The sequence below is a fragment of the Dichomitus squalens genome (genome assembly GCF_000275845.1).
Source record: "Dichomitus squalens LYAD-421 SS1 unplaced genomic scaffold DICSQscaffold_31, whole genome shotgun sequence".
NCBI lineage: Eukaryota > Fungi > Basidiomycota > Agaricomycetes > Polyporales > Polyporaceae > Dichomitus > Dichomitus squalens.
The window spans coordinates 191,679-210,211 of record NW_006766913.1 but is presented as its reverse complement, the minus strand read 5'-3'; the positions used below and the strand labels follow the sequence as shown (position 1 = coordinate 210,211).

The 18,533-nt window shown below is 53.6% G+C and overlaps 4 protein-coding genes across 4 annotated transcripts; 1 reads left to right on the top strand and 3 right to left on the bottom strand.

Moving 5' to 3' along the window:
- Positions 1-826: 826 nt before the first annotated feature.
- Positions 827-6,579, bottom strand: DICSQDRAFT_89632 (uncharacterized protein; the record flags this gene model as incomplete). Its single annotated transcript, XM_007368042.1, has 5 exons — positions 6,400-6,579; positions 1,967-2,939; positions 1,601-1,720; positions 1,320-1,546; positions 827-1,255 (listed from the first exon to the last, which is right to left on the bottom strand). Coding segments are annotated over exons 1-5 (1,764 nt in total), but the record flags the coding sequence as incomplete, so codon positions are not given.
- An 831-nt stretch (positions 6,580-7,410) lies between these two features.
- DICSQDRAFT_89628 (uncharacterized protein) lies at positions 7,411-9,136 on the bottom strand. Its single transcript, XM_007368041.1, has 7 exons — positions 9,092-9,136; positions 8,763-9,021; positions 8,687-8,709; positions 8,473-8,631; positions 8,091-8,417; positions 7,661-8,033; positions 7,411-7,596 (listed from the first exon to the last, which is right to left on the bottom strand). The coding sequence occupies exons 2-7, from the start codon at positions 9,002-9,004 to the stop codon at positions 7,416-7,418; spliced, it is 1,305 nt and encodes a 434-aa protein (XP_007368103.1). The 5' UTR covers positions 9,005-9,021; positions 9,092-9,136; the 3' UTR covers positions 7,411-7,415.
- Positions 9,137-12,495: 3,359 nt separating this feature from the next.
- On the top strand, positions 12,496-15,586 carry DICSQDRAFT_172310 (uncharacterized protein; the record flags this gene model as incomplete). Its single annotated transcript, XM_007368040.1, has 4 exons — positions 12,496-12,765; positions 12,816-14,070; positions 14,132-14,367; positions 14,429-15,586. The coding sequence occupies 4 exons, from the start codon at positions 12,496-12,498 to the stop codon at positions 15,584-15,586; spliced, it is 2,919 nt and encodes a 972-aa protein (XP_007368102.1).
- A 1,960-nt stretch (positions 15,587-17,546) lies between these two features.
- Positions 17,547-17,762, bottom strand: DICSQDRAFT_31848 (uncharacterized protein; the record flags this gene model as incomplete). The annotated part of the gene is made up of 1 exon (XM_007368039.1): positions 17,547-17,762. A coding segment is annotated over one exon (216 nt), but the record flags the coding sequence as incomplete, so codon positions are not given.
- Between the last annotated feature and the right edge of the window lie 771 nt (positions 17,763-18,533).

Sequence of the window (18,533 nt, the reverse complement as noted above, 5' to 3'; positions counted from 1 at the left end):
TCCCGGCATACTACATGAAGCCTGTAACCCTACGACACCTTGTTGAGTCGTTTCAGCGCATGCTAGAACTTACAGCTGAAGCTAGAACTCACAGCTGAAGCTGGACTATCATTTTTCTAGCTGGTGTTCATTTGGATCTCTGGCGTCGATCATCTGACACGCAAGTTAACGAGCGACCCCGTCTCTGAGTCTCTACCGGGCGCACACTTCTACCTCACCACACCTCCGGTGTTCAGACGAACACACAGTACAGTTATGTCTAGTAGTATATAGGTTTAGTTCTTGCATATAGCTACGATGTACGGGAACGTATCTATATTCGGCCACACGCGAAATTGAATCTCATCCCATCGTTCTCGCCCCGACCTTTTATATATATCAAAGCTATAGATGAACCACGACTGCTACGTCTCCGGACCGCGCCTCTTGCTGCCACCTGTCCTCCCGCGGCTACCTCTCCCACTACCGTTACCCCGGTTCGATTGAGGGTTAGGTGTGCTGTCGAAGGGATCGTCGCCCGTAGCTTGTAGGAAAAAGGGAGTCGCGTTTGGGCGCAGTGCAAACGCGTGAGGTACTACGCGTTGCGAGCCAGACTATATATATACATGTAAACAAGGCTCTGAGACAAAATATACAGTACGAGACGAAACAAGACCAGCGTGAGCACAATGTGAGCTCAATTACATAATATGAGATTCAACATAGCTGTTCCGCGGCTCTTCTTGCTCTGCTTGCGAGATTGTTTCTCCGTCTCCTCTGGGTCCTGTGCATCGCGCTTCGGTTGGTCCAGACACGGTGGGGTAGGCTTCGATCATACGAATGGCCTCGGTCCGTCCTTGGCCGCGTCAGGCCATTCATCAGTACGAGCCAGCGCCTTGTCGAAGAGTTCGAGGACCGCAGCATGGGTGAGGTACTCGCGCGGTTCGAGATACAGGCTGATGACATTCGTCCGAAAGATGAGCATCCTGAATGCATGCAAAAGATCTGTCAAAGGTTTGTTGTCTTCCACCGTGAGGACGAAGCTCCGGGGCTTAGTCAACCACCCCCTCTTCGTGTTCGCGGCGCCCTGGTCATCGCCGAATTGGAAGATAGCAGCGCAAGGGTTGGGCTGGTTCCTAGTAATCTTGAAGTCATGCTTCGTGTGGCGCAGGATGATCCAGAGCAAAACCCAATAGAACGATTCCAAGTCGTGGTGCACAGAGTGGACGCAGTCCTCGGTCTCGAGTAGGTCGTATGACATATAATAGTATGTTCCCTATGGCAAAAACTGTAAGGCGACGTAGACCAGCATACAGCATGTACCCGGGGAAAGCAGTTACCGTTCGCTCTTTCAAGTCGTCATCATCACATACTTCGGCCATGCAAAGGAGCGGGTCGGTACATGGATCGGAGTCGTCAAGAGGTGGCGGCATCTCCTTGGTCATGGAACTATAATCGAAGTCATGCAGGAAGCCGCGAAACCGCTCTTCAGCTCTTTCAGAAATGAGGATATTGCCTGTGCTGACGTCCCGATGCAGAACCCCAACTTCCCAAGCTTCACGATGACCTGACGATGATTCAGTACTAGCACTAAAACTGAAGTTCCGAAATGAGCACATACCCTCAATAGCGTCTCGCGTGGCCTCGACAAGCTCACGGGTGCTTCTAAAGCATTTGAGTGGCCTTCCAACAGCGTTCACCACCAGGCGAACAAGGCTACGTTCACGTGCAATGTGCTTGTCTCCGAACAGGAGCCTCCAGCTATGCGTCTGGTATAGAGGATATGACAGCGGAGGCGATGCCGACACAGCAGGAGTCATGGGTTCGCCAGCGTGAGCATTCGCCTCTGGAGGCTCCTTTGAGACAGCACTAACGGTCGTCAATGTGCCATCGGGAGCCGATACCGACGAAGTTCGGTGGGAATTAGAGATGGAACCCTGGATCCCGTTGGGGTGCTCCGAGGGGAGCGGCTCCACCGGAGAATCACGGCTACTGTCCGCCTCGTAGGGAAAGTGGCCACCCGCAGCTTTCCAGGCCTCCACTTCCCGCTTTCCGACGTCAGAACCATAAAGCATCTTCGGTAGGCCTGTCCGGACGTCATCCGGAATCTCAGAGAGACGCTCGTAGAAATGGCTCTCAGGCCGTCGGATGATCTGCCGCCAGGTCTCCTTGAAGACGACAAGCTTGGGGGGCGGGTCCTCGCAAGACGGGTCCAGAGAATGTTCACGTGTGTCCTCAATGGCCAGCCAAACCATGGTCGCACGGCTGAACAAGCGGGGGTTCACATCGATGAGGTCGAACAAGATGAAATCCCTGGTCTTCGCGTCGTGGGCGTCGCTCTCCGGAACCATGACCTTGCGTCCCTTCCGGAGTTCCTCGTCTGTAATAGTCATACCCCACTGAAGCTTCTCCAGCTGGCCACTGACCCACTGAGTTTCGTTCGAGGTCAACGGCCGCACATTAGGATCGCTCCCGACAAGGGTGTCGCCGATGATAGGGTGGACCAGACGCCAGAAGAACCTCTGCAGGAGATCGGGGCGTTCGCGGTAGTTGAATCTTTTGCTGACGACAGCGGAGGAGCGATCGAAGCGCACGATGCGAGCAGAATGACCGTACAGACCAATCATAAAGACATAGCAGAAGCCGTGAGCGAAGAGAAGGTTCCTCGCGCTGATAGCGAGCTGCGTGACGGTATCGACGTGGACTTGGCCCTGCTTGCCGAAAGGGTCCTGCTCCTCAGTAGCTTTGGCTTCAATCGTCATGCTGACTGTCCACCAGGTGGGATTAGTCTGCATACGAGGGAGCTTCTTTCCGGGAAACGATGCGACAATATCGGGCTTTGTTACATGGTAATCAGCATGGTCCTTGAAGGGGAAGGAGATCTTTTGGCCAGCGCAGTCGCAAAAAGTAAGGCGTAGATGGTCTGGAAATGGTGCGATGAGTGTATCGAATGCATCAATCTAAGCTGTGGTCAGGGAAGAAGACCTTAGAGACAAGAAAACGACGAACGCGCACCAAGTGGTTATTCATGATCGCCTCCTTCCCTTCGGTGGGGGTCCACTGGTCAAAGACGTCCGGCTGAACACTCGTTTTGACAGCCTCAGGAGGGTTTGAGTGGCTCGGAACGTAGACGGCGAGGTAGTCGTCGAGCTCCTGGGAAGCCACATTGACGCGATGAGCGAGCTCTCCCGCACCTGAGTACCCGCTGGAACCGCAAAGAGAGGAGGCAGAAATTGACATGCTATAAGGTGTAGTGTTGGTTGTGGTTTGGAATCGGCTAGGTTTGAGATTTGAAAGATATTCCTATAAGGATAGACAGAACAAAACCTAGAAGACGCTCAACCTCAGCCGAGGAGGTGGATCCGAAAATCCGAGAAGACACAGTCGATGTTTTGCACAGCAGAACCCAATATCCAATCGTGACAACATGGGGTCAGTATCGCGAGCTTACTCAACAGAGAAAGGAAGGGATATGACGGTAGGTCCATTGACTCCAAAACGGATGCCTTTGTTGAGCGCGCGACGCGGTGGGAGAATGCGGGATGAGGATGCTTTTGCTAGACATCACCGTGGAGCCACCATTGTACCCTACACAGGGACAGTAAGTGATGTTATTTGTAGGCACCCAGGCACAGTGAGAGTGAGGCACATAGCGGCACAGGATAGGCGGAACGACGTAGTACTACTAGTGTACGCCATGGAACGTATGCGGGCAGAAGACGCCGGAGAGGTCACGTGAACGATGATCCATCGGGCAACGCAGAAAGTTACCCGGGCCTGGGCTTGCCAGCCTGAGCCCAACCACCATCTCGTCCTCATGACTGCAGGCTCCGTTTCATGAATTAAGAATAGATAATGTCTTCGGACATGAGCAGATATGCCAGCCATTGCCTTAGAAGCATCAAGCAACACTGGCACGTCGAGCCGTCCGTTAAACTCACCCACGAAGTAACGTTCCATGGCGATAATGGAGGAGTATACACATATACAATCAACCAGACATGGAGAGCTCTACACAGGGTGAGAGCGACCACTGCCGATAGCTACTTCTTCGAACCGCGCCTTTTGCTACCCCCTCCCGCACGCGCGCCTACCCCCCTTCCGCTGCCCCTTCCACTGCCCCTATTCGACCGGGGATTGGGAGTGCTCTGAAAGGGATCATCATCGGTTGATGATCCGTCTCCCTTATTGCTCTGCTTGCGAGATGGTTTCTGTGCCCTTACATCCTCTGCTTCGCGCTACGGCTGGTTCAAACGCGGCGGGGCAGGCTTCGCACGTACTTGAAACGGCTTCGGCCCATCCATGGACGCGTCAGGCCACTCAGCGGTACGAGCCAGTGACTCATCGAACAACTTGAGTACCGCAGCGTGCGTGAGATACTCGCGTGGGAGCATGAATGGCGGTGCGAGGCTTGTCCTCCAGATGAGCATCCTGAAGGCGTGCATGAGGTCCGTCAACGGCCGATTGCCTTCCACGGTGAAGAGGAGTTGATCGGTAGTCAACCACGCCCTCTTGATCATCCCAGCCTCTTGGTCGTTCCCGAATCGGAACGCAGCATTGCAGGGATCCGGTTCATCTTCGGTGACCTTGAGGTCATGTTTTGTGTGACGCAGGACGATCCAGAGTAGGACCCAGTAGAAAGATTCCAGGTCGTGCTCAACGGAGTGGATGGTGTCCTCGTTCTCAAGCAGGTAGTATGACATGCAATGATATGTGCCCTATTGTCAACGCTGTGAGTAGTGATAGAATATGTATGAGGATGGGAACGTACAGTTCGTTCTTTCAAGTCGTCATCGCCACCTGCCTCGGCCATACGGAGGCGCGGATCCGTAAGCGTATCGGAGCTGTCAAGAGGTGGAGGCGTGTTCTTAGTCATGGAACTAAAATCGAAGTCATGCAGGAAGCCGCGCAATCGCTCTTCAGGTCGTTCCGATATCAGGACATTGCCCGTGCTTACGTCTCGATGCAGAACCCCAACTTCCCAAGCTTCACGGTGACCTGACGATGATTCAGTACTAGCACTCAAAATGAAGTTCCGAAATGAGCACATACCCTCGATAGCGTCTCGCACAGCCTCGACAAGCTCACGGGTGCTTCTGAAGCATTTGAGTGGCCTTCCAACAGCGTTCACCACCAGGCGAACAAGACTACGTTCGCGTGCGACGTACTTGTCGCCGAACAGGAGCCGCCAGCTATGTGTCTGATACAGTGGATATGGAAGCAGAGACGACGCCGACACAGCAGGAGTCGTAGGTTGAAGGCGCTCAGATGTAGCACTAGCGTTCGGAGTCGGTGTGACATCGGGAGGTGGGACTGATTGCGTGTCGTCTGCGTTCGTTGTGGGGACCATGGCACCATCAGCGAAGGATGGTCTCTTTACAGAATCCTGGTTGATGTCCGTCTCATGAGGGAACCTGCCACCAGCAGCCTTCCAGACCTCCATCTCCCGCTTCCCGAGGTCAGCACCAAAGAGCTTCTTGGGTAGACCAGTCCGGACGTCATCCGAGATCTTAGAGAGCCGTTCGTAGAAATCGCTTTCCGGCCGCCGAATGACCTGCCGCCAGGCCTCCTTGAAGACGACGAGCTTAGGAAACGAGTCTTCGCTGATCTGGTCGAGTGGGCGTTCTCGTGTGTCTTCCATGGCCATCCAAACCATCGTAGCCCTACTGAACAGGCGAGCGTTGATGTCGATGAGATCGAATAAGACGAAGGTCCTCGTCGCTGCGTCCCTGGCGTCATTCTCCGGAACCGTGACCTTGCGGCCCTTCAGGAGCTCGTCAGAGGACTCAGAGACAGCGATACCCCACTCCATCTTCTTCAGCTGGTTCCTGACCCATTGCACATCGGGAGGGTTCAAGGGATGCACAGCAGGATCACACCCAGCAATGGTATCGCCGTCGATGGGGTGAACCAGGCGCCAAAAGAATCTCTGCAGGATATCGGGGCGGTTGCGGTAGTCGAATCGTTTGCTGACGATGGCGGACGAGTGATCGAAGCGCACGATGCGAGCAGAATGGCCATAAAGACCAACCACGAAAACGCAATAGAAGCCGTGGGCGAAGAACAAGTTCCTCGCACTGATAGCGAGCTGCGTGACGGTGTCGACGTGGACTTGACCCTGCTTCCCGAAAGGGTCCTGCTCCTCAGTGGCTTTGGCTTCCATGACCATGCTGACTGTCCACCAGGTGGGGTTGGTTTGCTTTCGAGGGAGCGCCTTGCCGGGAAAGGAGACGACGAGGTCGGGTTTCGTCTCATGGTGATCAGCGTGGTCCTTGAAGGGAAAGGAGATCTTCTGGTCAGCGCAGTCGCAGAATGTGAGACGGCGTTGCTTTGGGAATTGCTCGACGAGACTGTCGAAGGCATCGATCTAGACGGTGGTTAGGAAGAGGACAGCGGAGTACCAGGACGACGAAAACACACCAAATGGTTGTACATCACCGCTTCCTTCCTTTTGGCCGGATTCCACTTGTCGAAGAGGTTGGGTTTGATGTGAGCCCTGATGTCCTCTGATGGATCGGAGTGGCTCGGGACATAAACAGTGAGGTAGTCGTCGAGGTCCTCGGGAGCCTCGTTGACGCAGTTTGTGAGCTCTCGCCCCCATCCTTGCTGGACCACCTTGCTGTCTTGCTCGGTGTCGGCCGCTTGGGTACCTTTTGTCAGGAATATGCAGCTGCGCGAGATGACTTGCAGAGACCCACCTGAGTCCCAACTGGAACCGCAAATAGAGGAGGTAGAGATTGACATTTGATAGAGCGTAGTGTTGGCTGTGGTTAGGAATCGGTCAGGATGAGTCTGGTTGACGTCAGCGAGAAATTCCTAGAAGACGGGACAATGGAAAGTTTGAAGACGCTCGTATGAGCTTGCCGCAGCCTTAGCCGATGAGGCAAACCTCATGTCCGAGACTAAGCGACGTTTATGACGTTGGGGCTGGGCCTGATCAGGCCAACTCACCGCTGAAGCTAAGTGTGGAGTCGATCGTTAGCACAGGTAATGTGATTGGCGAGTTGCGGTATCGATTGTTGCGGCAGCCCTTCACAAACGTTGATTCATGCAGATTCCTTCCAAAAGAAACAGTAACGGTGGTTCTGGCACAATGGTGAGGTGGCACGAGCCGGGCCGGAGGAGCTGGAAGTGCCTTAGATTGCTGCCTACATGATCTGGCCCAGAACAAAAGACGCGACGCATTCGTCATGAGCTGGTTGCTCTTTGGTATCAATTACATTCATACCTGTTGTTGGGGCCCACGAGAACGCTCGTTTTGGGTGTGTTTTAAGCCAATTTGGAGCTAAGGAGGAGCTTTCGGCACCCGCTCTGCTCATTCACGCCGAGATGGCTTCCGGCCGCACCGTGGCCTCATCTGCGTTCATGTGCTTGAATAACGCATTTCACTTACATACAATATACTGTAACCCAAGGGAGTAACGCGGAGTATCAGATCACATAATAATACAGTCCTTTTTCCTAGGCCGCGTGGCATTCTCGACGGCGCGGCTGCGCGACGCGTGCTCTCGCGCCCGCTGATCGTGTTCCCTATCCGCACGCAGCAGCTCCTGGCGCGCATAGTAGTCCTGCATGCGCTGTTCTTCCGCTTGTTGCAGCTGGAGTGCCAGTGCCTCGCTGTCCAATGGCGAGCCGTTAGCATTCGCAGATCACGGGAAAGCGAGAGAGCCAGACGACGTACTCGGCACGATCTGCCAACGTCAGTCCCCCCACCTGCTGCTCCAGAGCCGCGAGCGCGCTCTCCGCCGTGTGTCCGGCGTAGTCGCCGCCGGCCGGGCTGGACTTGATGAATTGCGAGTCCACGAAGGTGGACCATTGGCCGTCGACGTCTTCCAGTCTTTCCCAGACGACAGACGGCTCGTGCAGGAAGATTTGGTCGGTGACGAGCGCGTAAAGCGCCCCGTCGGCGTCAGGGGACTTGTAGAGCACAGAAAGGTGGGAGTTGCGGAAGAGGGCAACGAGGGAGTTGGGTGGGAGGGAGGAGGCGAGGTCGAAGAGGCCGTAGTACGTCAGTTGAGAGGAAGTGGACTCGATGAAGGAGCGGACTACTAGGGCTGCCGGATCCAGTGCATTGTCAGTCATGGGATAGTGCAGAGTGCAGCAATGTGTACCTTCCTCGATCTTCTGTTGTTGTTCGGACGTTAGGTCGTAGGTGTTAGAACGGGACCCCGACGGCCCGACGGAAGACGAGGGTCCGTGCTCGTCCTCGGCAATCACGAACTGGCCCTTCGTGAGGTAGTCCGCTTCTACAAGCAGGTTCACGGCGGAGTCGTAGTCCTCGACCCGCGAGATGGCCCTGTATTCGGGGCTGGATGGGTCGACTAGCCATCCGTGGACGAGCTTGATTCCAGCTTGCTCGAAGAGCTTCAGCTCGCCACCCGCGCCTGCGGGGCGGAAGGAAGTTGATCCGGTGAACAGCGGGTTCAAGTCCATGCCCTCTGTAGACGCCAACCTCAATGATGTGGCAGAAAATGATGATGCTCGTGTACTGACTTCGAGTAGCTGGCATGATGGACAGCGCGGCGGATATATCTACGTCCGGACATGAGAGAAGCAAGTACTCTGCTACGAGGTGAGACAAGTGCTCATAGGAGACGGTGGGCCTGTCGTAAGGTAGAATCTGGATCTTGTCCCGCAAAATAAGGATGTTGCCTGCATTGCCATGTCAATTATTACCCTGGGCCATTTCAACATACGACGCACGCACAAATAGCAATGAATGAGCACGGCCTTATAATAGGCGGTCAGTCTAGCCTTAAGCAGCAGAAACAATCACCACTGACCCGTTGAAGTTCTGGGTAATGATCTTGTACATTCGTGGGGCCGCCTCCGGGACCGGTCTGAAGGATATCTCTTTGAGGTACCATATCTCTTCTATGGACGCTTGTATGTTCTCATCATGACGTGTTTCCTCTTCATGCCGCAGCACATTCTTCCCTTTCTCAATTGCAGCCGGTGGGTCAGCGAATGGATCCGGACCGTGTGCAAGAGCAGACGTCGACGCTTCTACCACTTCCGAGGACATGTGTAAGAGGATCCCGCCTGGAACGGGAGTGTTCAGTTCACTGTGGACTCTCATCACGACACCGTCGCCGTCGTCCACAATACTTACGGTATGCCGGTCCGACCAATGTATAGTCCGCGGGAGACGGTTGAGATGAGGGGTCGCGGCAACGAGCAGCGCCACGTTACGCCGGCGTTTACCTCGACGACGTGGCAGTGCCAACGCCCAAGACGTATGTAAGCCGATCCAGCGCCTTAGCATTCTACTTTCCGTGAGCAACGACCAAGTTTTGAACTGGTGGCGTTGAAAGTGACTACTCGTATCTTTGACTCAAGGTATCACCCACAATATTTCGGATTTTTGGAAGCCCGAGGCCTCGAGCCGCATCTCCCCGCAGCTTGTTTCATACCGCGTCCATAATGGCCTGACCACTAGCTTGTTTAGGCCCGAGAACGCGTGGCATCACTTGGAAGTCATCGTACGTGCTGTTCCCGTGCATGAAGAAAATTCGAAAACTTCTCATAATACTCGTCTACTACGTGAATGTGGACAGAGAGGCAACTAGCAAGCCGTTGAGCAGGAGTAAGTCGAGATTAAACTGAAGGTCTTGACGTGATACGATCTCGGACTCGGTCATGACCTGAGGCCTTGCAACAATGGTGGAAGCAGCTTGGTCCTTGTTCTCCATAGTGCGCAGCAGATCTGACCAGATTCAAATCTTAATACTAGAGCCGCGATGAGATGTTCATCCAGGCCTTGCTCAAGGTATGCGGATTGCAGGGAGCAACAGCGCTTGCCGCTCCATCATTTCGTAACAGTCGTCTGTCTACGGGGCTTGATATGACCTTTTCTTAGCACTATCCCCCGTACGCCATGATAACACCAATTATTTTGTGACTCGTGCTAAGATCGCTGCTCAAACCTTGGAATCTGAGACTACCTTCTCCAGCTGATATTACCCGGTCAGCTCCCGGCACTGTCTATGCGGATTTAGTGGCGCACGTACCCGCGTGTACGTATCCATTTCATGGTGTGGGATCGAGGGGTCAAAATCTGCCTCGCTGAGTACGTCAAGCCGCACTGAGTCGACGGTCGTTGTTGCTGCTGCATCCGTTGCCGTCGTTGTCCTGAACATTCGGCTGTATATAGTATCAGAATTTGTGCTGCCATAGGTAGTCGCAGAGCTTTGATTCTGTATTGTGAGGAATGCTCGGTCGTTAAGTGAGGTGACCATTGTATTCGCGTAAAGCTTGGCCAGAATCACAGCCGGGAATTCGTAGTAGATTGTGCCGGGGAGTGCCGCGAAGAGAACGACGCCTACCACAGCCACAGCCACAGCAGCCGTGTGAGAGTCCCGGACTCGATTACCAGCAAGATGATTTTCTTGACCATAGTATCCATCTCTCGAAGGCCGCTTCGACTCTTGAGTAGCTACAAGTACGAGTGCCTTGGTGGGACGAGCGTGGAACAGAGAGCTAGCGAAATGTACCAGAATTGTCATTGATACTGCAATCAGGATGTCGGCGAGGGCACTACCGCCCATCCATATCTGTATAGTCGTAATTTTCCGATGAGATCAATCAATTATGTGGTCGTGGACTATTTCTGTTCAGGCACTGGTCACGTACCGAAATACCAGGCAACGCCTTGTCTGACTTGAATGCTGCTTGCACTTCAGAGCGATGTTTAAGCTATGATAGGGATAGATGGGTCAAAGACCAATGGGTATCAATTGAATTCCTTACCAGTATACCTCCTGCAATGCCTGCTGCGCCTTGTGTAAGCGATAACTACGAAGGTCGACATCACGCAAGACTAAGTTTGAAACAAATCGAAGCTGACCTGTGCTTTGAAGTACTTACGACAGACACAATACCAACCAATAGTTTTGAGTTGCTGAGAACCCAGATACGGCGGGCATAGAAGAGCTGCACCGCTGCGCCTACAACACCGCCAAGGAGCGGGCCGCTAAGCCATGCGTTACGCAGTTCTACGAGCTTGTTGACGTCGCCAAAATTATATGCATATTTGTCGAAAGCATCGTCCATGATGATGAGAATTTGTGCCCACTCAATTGCGAAAATGACGTATACTGTATGAAGTTGAGAGACAGAACTCGTACTTCAGTGCAGATGACAGAAAGTGGGAGTACCAAAAGCACGCGTGGGCCGTCGTTCATTTGGGAAAAGAATTTTGGTACAGATCTGTAAGGGAGATTGACGAACATTTAGACCTGCTGATTTGAAGAGACGCTATGGCACTCACAGACTTACAAACTGAGTACCCCCTTTAAGCCCCAATTCAAGTATTCGCCTAGAATCTAATCATGAGAATCTAATTAGTCGCGGAAACGAGCTAATTGCTACATGCGCGTGCCTGTAGACCAGCCCTGGTGCACCATAATCAGTACTGCCCTGGAGGATGCTTGAGAAGTAGCATGTGCGAAGACTCGGACGTACAAACTAGCTACACGATTGTGGGGGGCATTCATATTGACGTCTGGTGTAAGTCTGGGGACCAAAAGCACCAAGGACCCACGACTTGCTGCTGTACTGGAGTCCCGGGAATGCGCAGTGAGAGGTGCACGCTCACTAAAATGATGACCGACTCCGCACGCACACGGGACCCAGTGGTTAGTCAGTACCTCACTATCCGCAGCTTCTGGTCCCAGACGGCGTTGATTGCTGACTGCTTGAAGTGCAGATGGCGCTGACTAGAGCGAGGAAGCATTCCGCCTTACCTTAGGGCTACAGCTTGGTGCAAGGCCCTCATAAACCTGTTGGTGCCCGACCAAGTTCATAGCTCTGCTCCTGCTTGACCGTGAGCCGTACCACCGCTCCGGTCCTCGGCCCGATGAGCGCTTGTTGGTTCCGAAGTTCAACATCGCCTGCTCGTTAGCGCTTACCGCATCAGGCTTGGCGAGAGCACGATTGCGTGGGTGGCTCATCCAACGTCGGAACATCACATTTGGTGTAGAATTCCCGATAAACTCAATACGCGAATTCGAGAGCAAAAGGTATGCTGCCGCAAACATGGCTCACAACTCACCTCGATGCGGCGACTGACTCGCCGGGCACTGTGTCTTAGGGTCCGAGTTACCATATGACTTGAACGCTCAGCAGCTTGCACAAACTTTCAGCTTTGCCGTACTGCCATTTCGCTTGTGTTACAGATCCATTGATCGAGAGTAGATCTTTTTAGCGGTCGCAAAGCCGCTGTCCGGTGAGCCCCCCGCGTGACGATAGAGCACCCTTGCTTAGGGCCACCCCACCGTCACCATACACGTTGGGAGGGTAAGCAGATTTCATCTACGATTTCCCGCCGTCAAATGGCCCGGAACGTTCCGTTCTGGGCTGAACGTGTGCTGACCTTCCTAATATATTAGCGCTTGTGCCCCACCATTGTTCTCTCCAACCACTATCACGGACTCTGCAGCCACTTTCCGACACTATAAAATGTCTATCTCAACAAGTTGCTTCAGTAGCAGCTTCCTCTGCTCTGGGAGCTCAGGTATGAGCGGCATACAATCTACCCCTGTGGTTCTCAGAGCCTCTAACAATCCTGTCAACCTACAAGGCACCCGCATCGGCGACCCTGACGTGCTCGAAGGATGGAAGAAGGAGCTTAGAGGCAAGCTCAACCTCTCAGAAGATACGGGGAGCGAATTTCTGGAAACATACGTTCCTTCAAGCACTCCGTGCACTTGCGCGGATGTCAGTGGCAAGGAGTTCGACGACTTCAAACCTGTCAAGGGTGGTGAAGTCGAAACGTATGCTTCCTTCGTACGTAGATTTCATACACCTGTGAAATATCCCGACTCACATTCAATCAGATCGAAGGTCTCAATGCGCTCGTTGCTTCATTCCCTGACCAGAAGAAGCTGTCGTTCTTCGACTGTCATACCCAATTTCAGCGGTTCCCCTACGCCGATTTCTCCTCCAACCATCACAAGTCCTATCCGGACATTGCTGTCTCTTTTCCTGGTCAGATCCTGGACGCCGAGACCTCACATCTCGACTGGTCACGGTTTTCCATGATCGTCGAACTGAAAGCCGAGAATGAGGATCCATTCCGCGGCAAGGGGCTCAAGTACTGCAAGACCCTTGTCCAGCTCGCTGTAAATGCTCGAAATCTCCTGCATGCTCACAGCCTCCTTGCTGCCTTTGTCGTTGGTGTTTACGGCGACACAGTGCGCATTGCTCGCTTCGACCACGCCGGTGCTATTTTCTCCCAACCCCTGTCGCTGGGTGAGGTCGACGACCTCCGCATCATCCAACGGTTTTTCTGGAATTTTGCCCACCCCAACGACGGCGAAACCGTGGTGGGCTGCGACCCGACCGTTCGCAGGCTGACGCCTGATGACGAGGAATGGCTTAAGCATCGGTTGGAGCTCGCCGGGGTGAGCAGTGAGGGGCTCTTGTCCTCCGAAGCCCGTCGGGCCGAGGTCTTCAATGACGATGTGTCAGGGAATGCGGGTGTGTCCGCTGCATACATCCTCTTCAAGGCGCTCGACGTCAACGGCCGTCTGTTCTCTCGAGCGACCACCGTGTGGCTGGGAATCCGTGACACCCGTAGCTTGGTCAACGGTCGCCTCGTTGACCTATTTGTGGACAGGATTCCGGCGGAAGACCTGAAGGTGCGGATTGTCAAAGACGCGTGGCGACAAGTCGTTCGACGTTCGGAGAAGGATTTCTATGCACGCCTGTCAAGGGTACCTTCGACTGAGCACGTGGGGGTCCCTAGTCTTGTCTTCGGTGGGGATCTGGGAGAGCGTGAGGTGCGTCAATGGGAGTCACATCTGTACGGGGCCCCAGTACCAGACCACCAGAGTCGCTTGTCGGGGCCTGTATCAAATATCGCCTCATCATCCATACCTCCGCCATCCCTCTCCCCTCGGTTGGCCTGCGATCAATTTCCTGCGCACCGTCCGATGCAGCAGACGTTCACTTGGCGTCAATCTCGGGGGTCTGAGTATTGGCATCGCGAACGAAGCCATATGCGCTTCGTGGTCGACAAAGTTGGACGACCTCTGATCAAGTTCCGGAACACTCGGGAGATGACAGCTGCCATTCGGGATGCGATTCGGGGTACGTCTAATTACAATCGCAGTTCATGTGGCTGGATAGACTCATAGCAAGTCTTTACTAGGACATCGTGTTGCTATGACCCGCGCGGGCATCCTCCACCGGGATGTGAGCGTCAACAACATACTCATTGTCGACGACCCGGCAGAACAAGATTCATTCATAGGTTTCATCCATGATTTCGATTATTCCTCTATGAGTCGCGAGTTCCCAGCTGCCAACATCGCTTCCCTATCCGCGGCGGCATTGTCCGAGCTTTTGCTTGGTGATGACGATGGTGGTGAGCTCAAGGAAAGAACGGTGGGTTCTCATGATGAGCATTCTAGCCGTATCAATTACTGATTTCCCTCGTGGTTGTCAGGGAACGTTCTACTTCATGGCTATCCAGCTCCTGGGCGATGAAGGCGATATCCATGGGCTTCACCACGACTTGCAGTCGTTCTACTGGGTCATCCTCTGGGTCGTCCTTCGCCACACAGATCACACTCATCCCAAGGGTGACGAAGCTTGCCCACACATCTTCGATCCCGGCGAGCGGGCTTCCCTTGCCGCGAAATACAGCTGGCTCTCTGGACGCCTCCGCAAGGATCTCCGCGTACGCGATAACGTCCCCTTGACCGTTCTCCTGAAGGAATTTGGAGATTTATGTGTCCAGAAGTTGTTGTCGGACGACCAGCCGCTCGACTACGATGAGGTACTTGCGATCTTCGACAAAGTACTAGATTCGGACGGGTATCGGAATCTATGGCCCGCGAAGGATGCGCCCAAGGCCTACAAGCTTCCAGACACTCGCATCAAGGACGAACTCTCCTCAGGGCAGCGCCGTGCGCATCAGCGCCATGGGGCCTCTAAACGGAAACGGGAGGGTGAGAAGGCCCGTAGGACCGGAAGCGATTCAGAAACCGACATGGATGATGAAACCAAGGATTTCGAGCCCTATGATGAGATCTCGGAGGATCGCAGGGTCCGCATGCATGGCCGCAAAGGCAACGCGAACTTCATTGGTGCCCCCAACCCCGCCCGCTTGATCGAGACCAACCCTTCGTTCACCCTTTGCAGCCCCACTAGAAACTACGATGTCTCCCTAATCGAGGCCGACCAGGTCGAGGCGATTCTAGACTACTCCGACTCTGAAGATCAGCCGGACGACGCCCCCGACAGTAGCCCATTCCAAGAGGCAAAGCGTCGGAAGACAGCTGTGTCGGGGACTCGAGTCAGTGCATCTAGCACGAAGGCTGCCACGACTTTGGTCGGCACGTCGGGGAGCACTCTAGCGAAGAGGGTCTCTATGAGAGAGCTCCACTCGCTCGGCCACTCTGCCGTCAACGTGGAGTCCTGGCGCGGCCCAGCGAGCAACACCCGGTCCGTGGGCGGTGGTGCGGCTGGCCCGTCTCGAATGCAGCCTGGCAGGAACGAGAGAAGCATCCCGCAAGCGTCAAGCAACGCGAGGGCAGGTCGTGCCCGTGGTGCGCGCGGCCGTCAGCGCAGCGGGAAAGAGAAGGCGATGCGAACTGAGTGACGGACTTCGAGGACACGCTTTGCTGAAGGCCCCTCGTCATCATCTACCTGTACATACCCCTTTTTGAGCTCCAGATATCTGTGACAAATACCAATGTGTATTCACCGTTTACAATTCTGTGTGATGAGGGCTGTTCGATAAGACATCGCCTGTGTTCCCCCAAGGAGACAGCAACAAGCGCATCGCGTCTAAATGACTTGCGACCTCTTGGCTATGATATGGTGCTACGGTGTTTGGAGGACGCTCAGGTGGCCCCAGCCAAAAGTAGTCCAATGACGACGAAGCCGTCACTCGTACACTACCGAAACCCGGATGCACAGCGCCACACCAGCTAGAACCGATCAACCTCGAATTAGCACAGGCACCGTCATGCGACCTGGAAGCGTTATGGTATTGAGCAAAACGTCCTGCAGCCAGCCCCACATTCAGACTTGTTGGCGAACGTCTCAGGGATGACCTCACTGGACTGACCCTGACCGCAGCAACATACCGGTGGTAGCGGAAATTGTAGTTCTGCAAGGAGCGAGCCCGCAGTAGGCGAGCCAGCAGCGTTGCTGACCAGAGGTCCGCGAAGGATAAGTACTTCCCGCCCCGCGTCCGTAACTCGTCGTATGCACTTGCGAGCTCGCGCAATAGAGCGGCGTCGTCCCAGTCGCGATGAGTCTCGACGTGATTGAACCCTCTGAAGACTACCAGGGTGGATTTCCAGTAGATGCATGGTGAATAGTCGGAGTGTGTCTTTTCACATCAGGCGGTGCCAAGAATGCCTCAAGCTGTGGGATCGCAATGTTGTCCAGTGCAGCGACGAGAGGGAGAATGCCTGTACTAGATCATGAGAGCGGACCGGAGGACATTGCATCACAGACAAACTCGGGTTAAAACGCACTTGAAGTTGGAAGATCGATAAAGGTCATAGAAGGAACCTGCAAAGAGTTGACGAGCATAGTAGGTTGCGGAGATTGGATCCGAGAACGACAACTACCGTGCGTCTGCCCGGAGGGGAGCCGCAACAGATTTTCATATTCTGGATGAAATGGGTGGGCTGCAGTTGGCACGGTGCGTGCCAGTCTCCGAACGAGAGCTAGGTACCGGGGAAGCCTCGACCACTTTGACTCTCCACGACCTCAACATGTTTCCATTCGGAGCGCAAGTCGACACAACTCCATGGACTCCCGCTACGCGCGGGTACTTGTGAAGGAGGGGATGGAGCACGAGTGTCAAGCCGAGTCCCTCGGCGGATACCTGTGGGAGCGACCGCAAAAGGTTGATTCCCTCCACCGGCGGATGACATCAGTAAACCGTGCATTAGCTTAATAGCTTAGCGCCTTAAGCCACTTAGCTCTCCCATGCATATCTTCGAGCTGCTCACCCTCAACTCCATACAGCGAGCCAAAAAATGGAGTGTAGCAGAGAGAGAGACCAAGAGAGATCAATTGGAGCCTGTACAGACATCATGACAGAGGCCGGCGTGCGCGATGACGATGCAGAACGTTTTTGCACTCGCCCATCTTAATTGCCTTAATCCATCTTAATTGAGCACCTTAACTCTTACGACTTACTGACGCTTAATGCCGTCTTAGGCGTCTTAATGCCCTTAAAAACGTGTTTAAGATGCATTAAGTGATTCCCATGTTTACTGGTGATGGGACGTCGACTGCGCCCCACCTCCCCTTTAGGAATTCTGACTGAACACATTAGCATGTTGGCAGTGTCGTGTTCCTATAGGTACATACGATGGATGTCCTTGAGTCCTTCCATGGACAAACAGTGAAGCAAGTCACGAAAGAAGACAAGCTGCTATGTAGTAGCAGAAGGTTCGTTATTTGCGCATGCTGATTGGCCAACAGTTACACCTAGGGTTAGGGCTGCACATGATATCACATGTGGGTAACACTGTGTGACCAGGGTCCACGGCCGAGGCCTGAGGGTGTTCCGTCAGAGCCGCCAGCGACCGCACAGAGAACACTACCACCAATAGTCTTGACTTGCTGAGAAGCCAGATATGGCGGGCATAGAAGAGCTGCACCGCTGCGCCTACAACACCGCCAAGGAACGGGCCGCTAAGCCATGCGTTACGCAGTTCGACAAGCTTGTTGACGTCGCCGAAATTATATGCATATTTGTCGAAAGCATCGTCCATGATGATGAGGGTTTGTGCCCATTCCACTGCGAAGATAATAATGTATACTGCTTAAAGTTGAGAGACAGAACTCGTGCTTGAGACGACATAAAGTGAGAGTGAGAATACCAAAAACACGCGTGGACCGCCGATCATTTGGGAATTCTGAGTAGGATATGGTACATATCTGATAAACTCGGGGCTGTGAAGACAAAGATTAGATCCGACTAGAGTCGAAGCAAGATCTTCAGTCAGTAAGGAAAGACTATATTGCAGTAACCAACTGTACCTAGAGTCGAAGCAAGACTACAAAGGATCAAGTAAGTAACTACAAGTTAGAGAGTAGATGTAAGGAAGTACTCACTCTTCAGTCAGTAAGGAAAGACTGAAGAGGGAGGACGCAATCTGAAGTCCTTATATACTACAGAGAAGTGTCCATGACTAATCGAAGAGTGGTTAGTCACATGTACCATAGTGCGATGAATAATACAACAACGAAAGAATTGCGACGTATCGCACCATAGGATGAGTAAGAGATGAGTAAGGCATAGACCTGTCTAGACCGTTCTGGAGTAGTATAGATTGTCCTAGACAGTACCAGAAGAGTCCGGAAGCATAGCTATAGTACACGAGCAGAGAGTCCCAAATATGGTAACATACTACATAAGCGACTACAGCTAAGCGCTAGGAGACGCATAGCCTCGTGTAGTACGGACCGGATAAGTCCAAGTTCAACACTCCCACTCAATCCGTACCTACGGAAGAGCGTTTAGTGTCGAAGACCAACACCTTCACAGAACTTCTTGACGATTGTCAGAGGAACGTTCT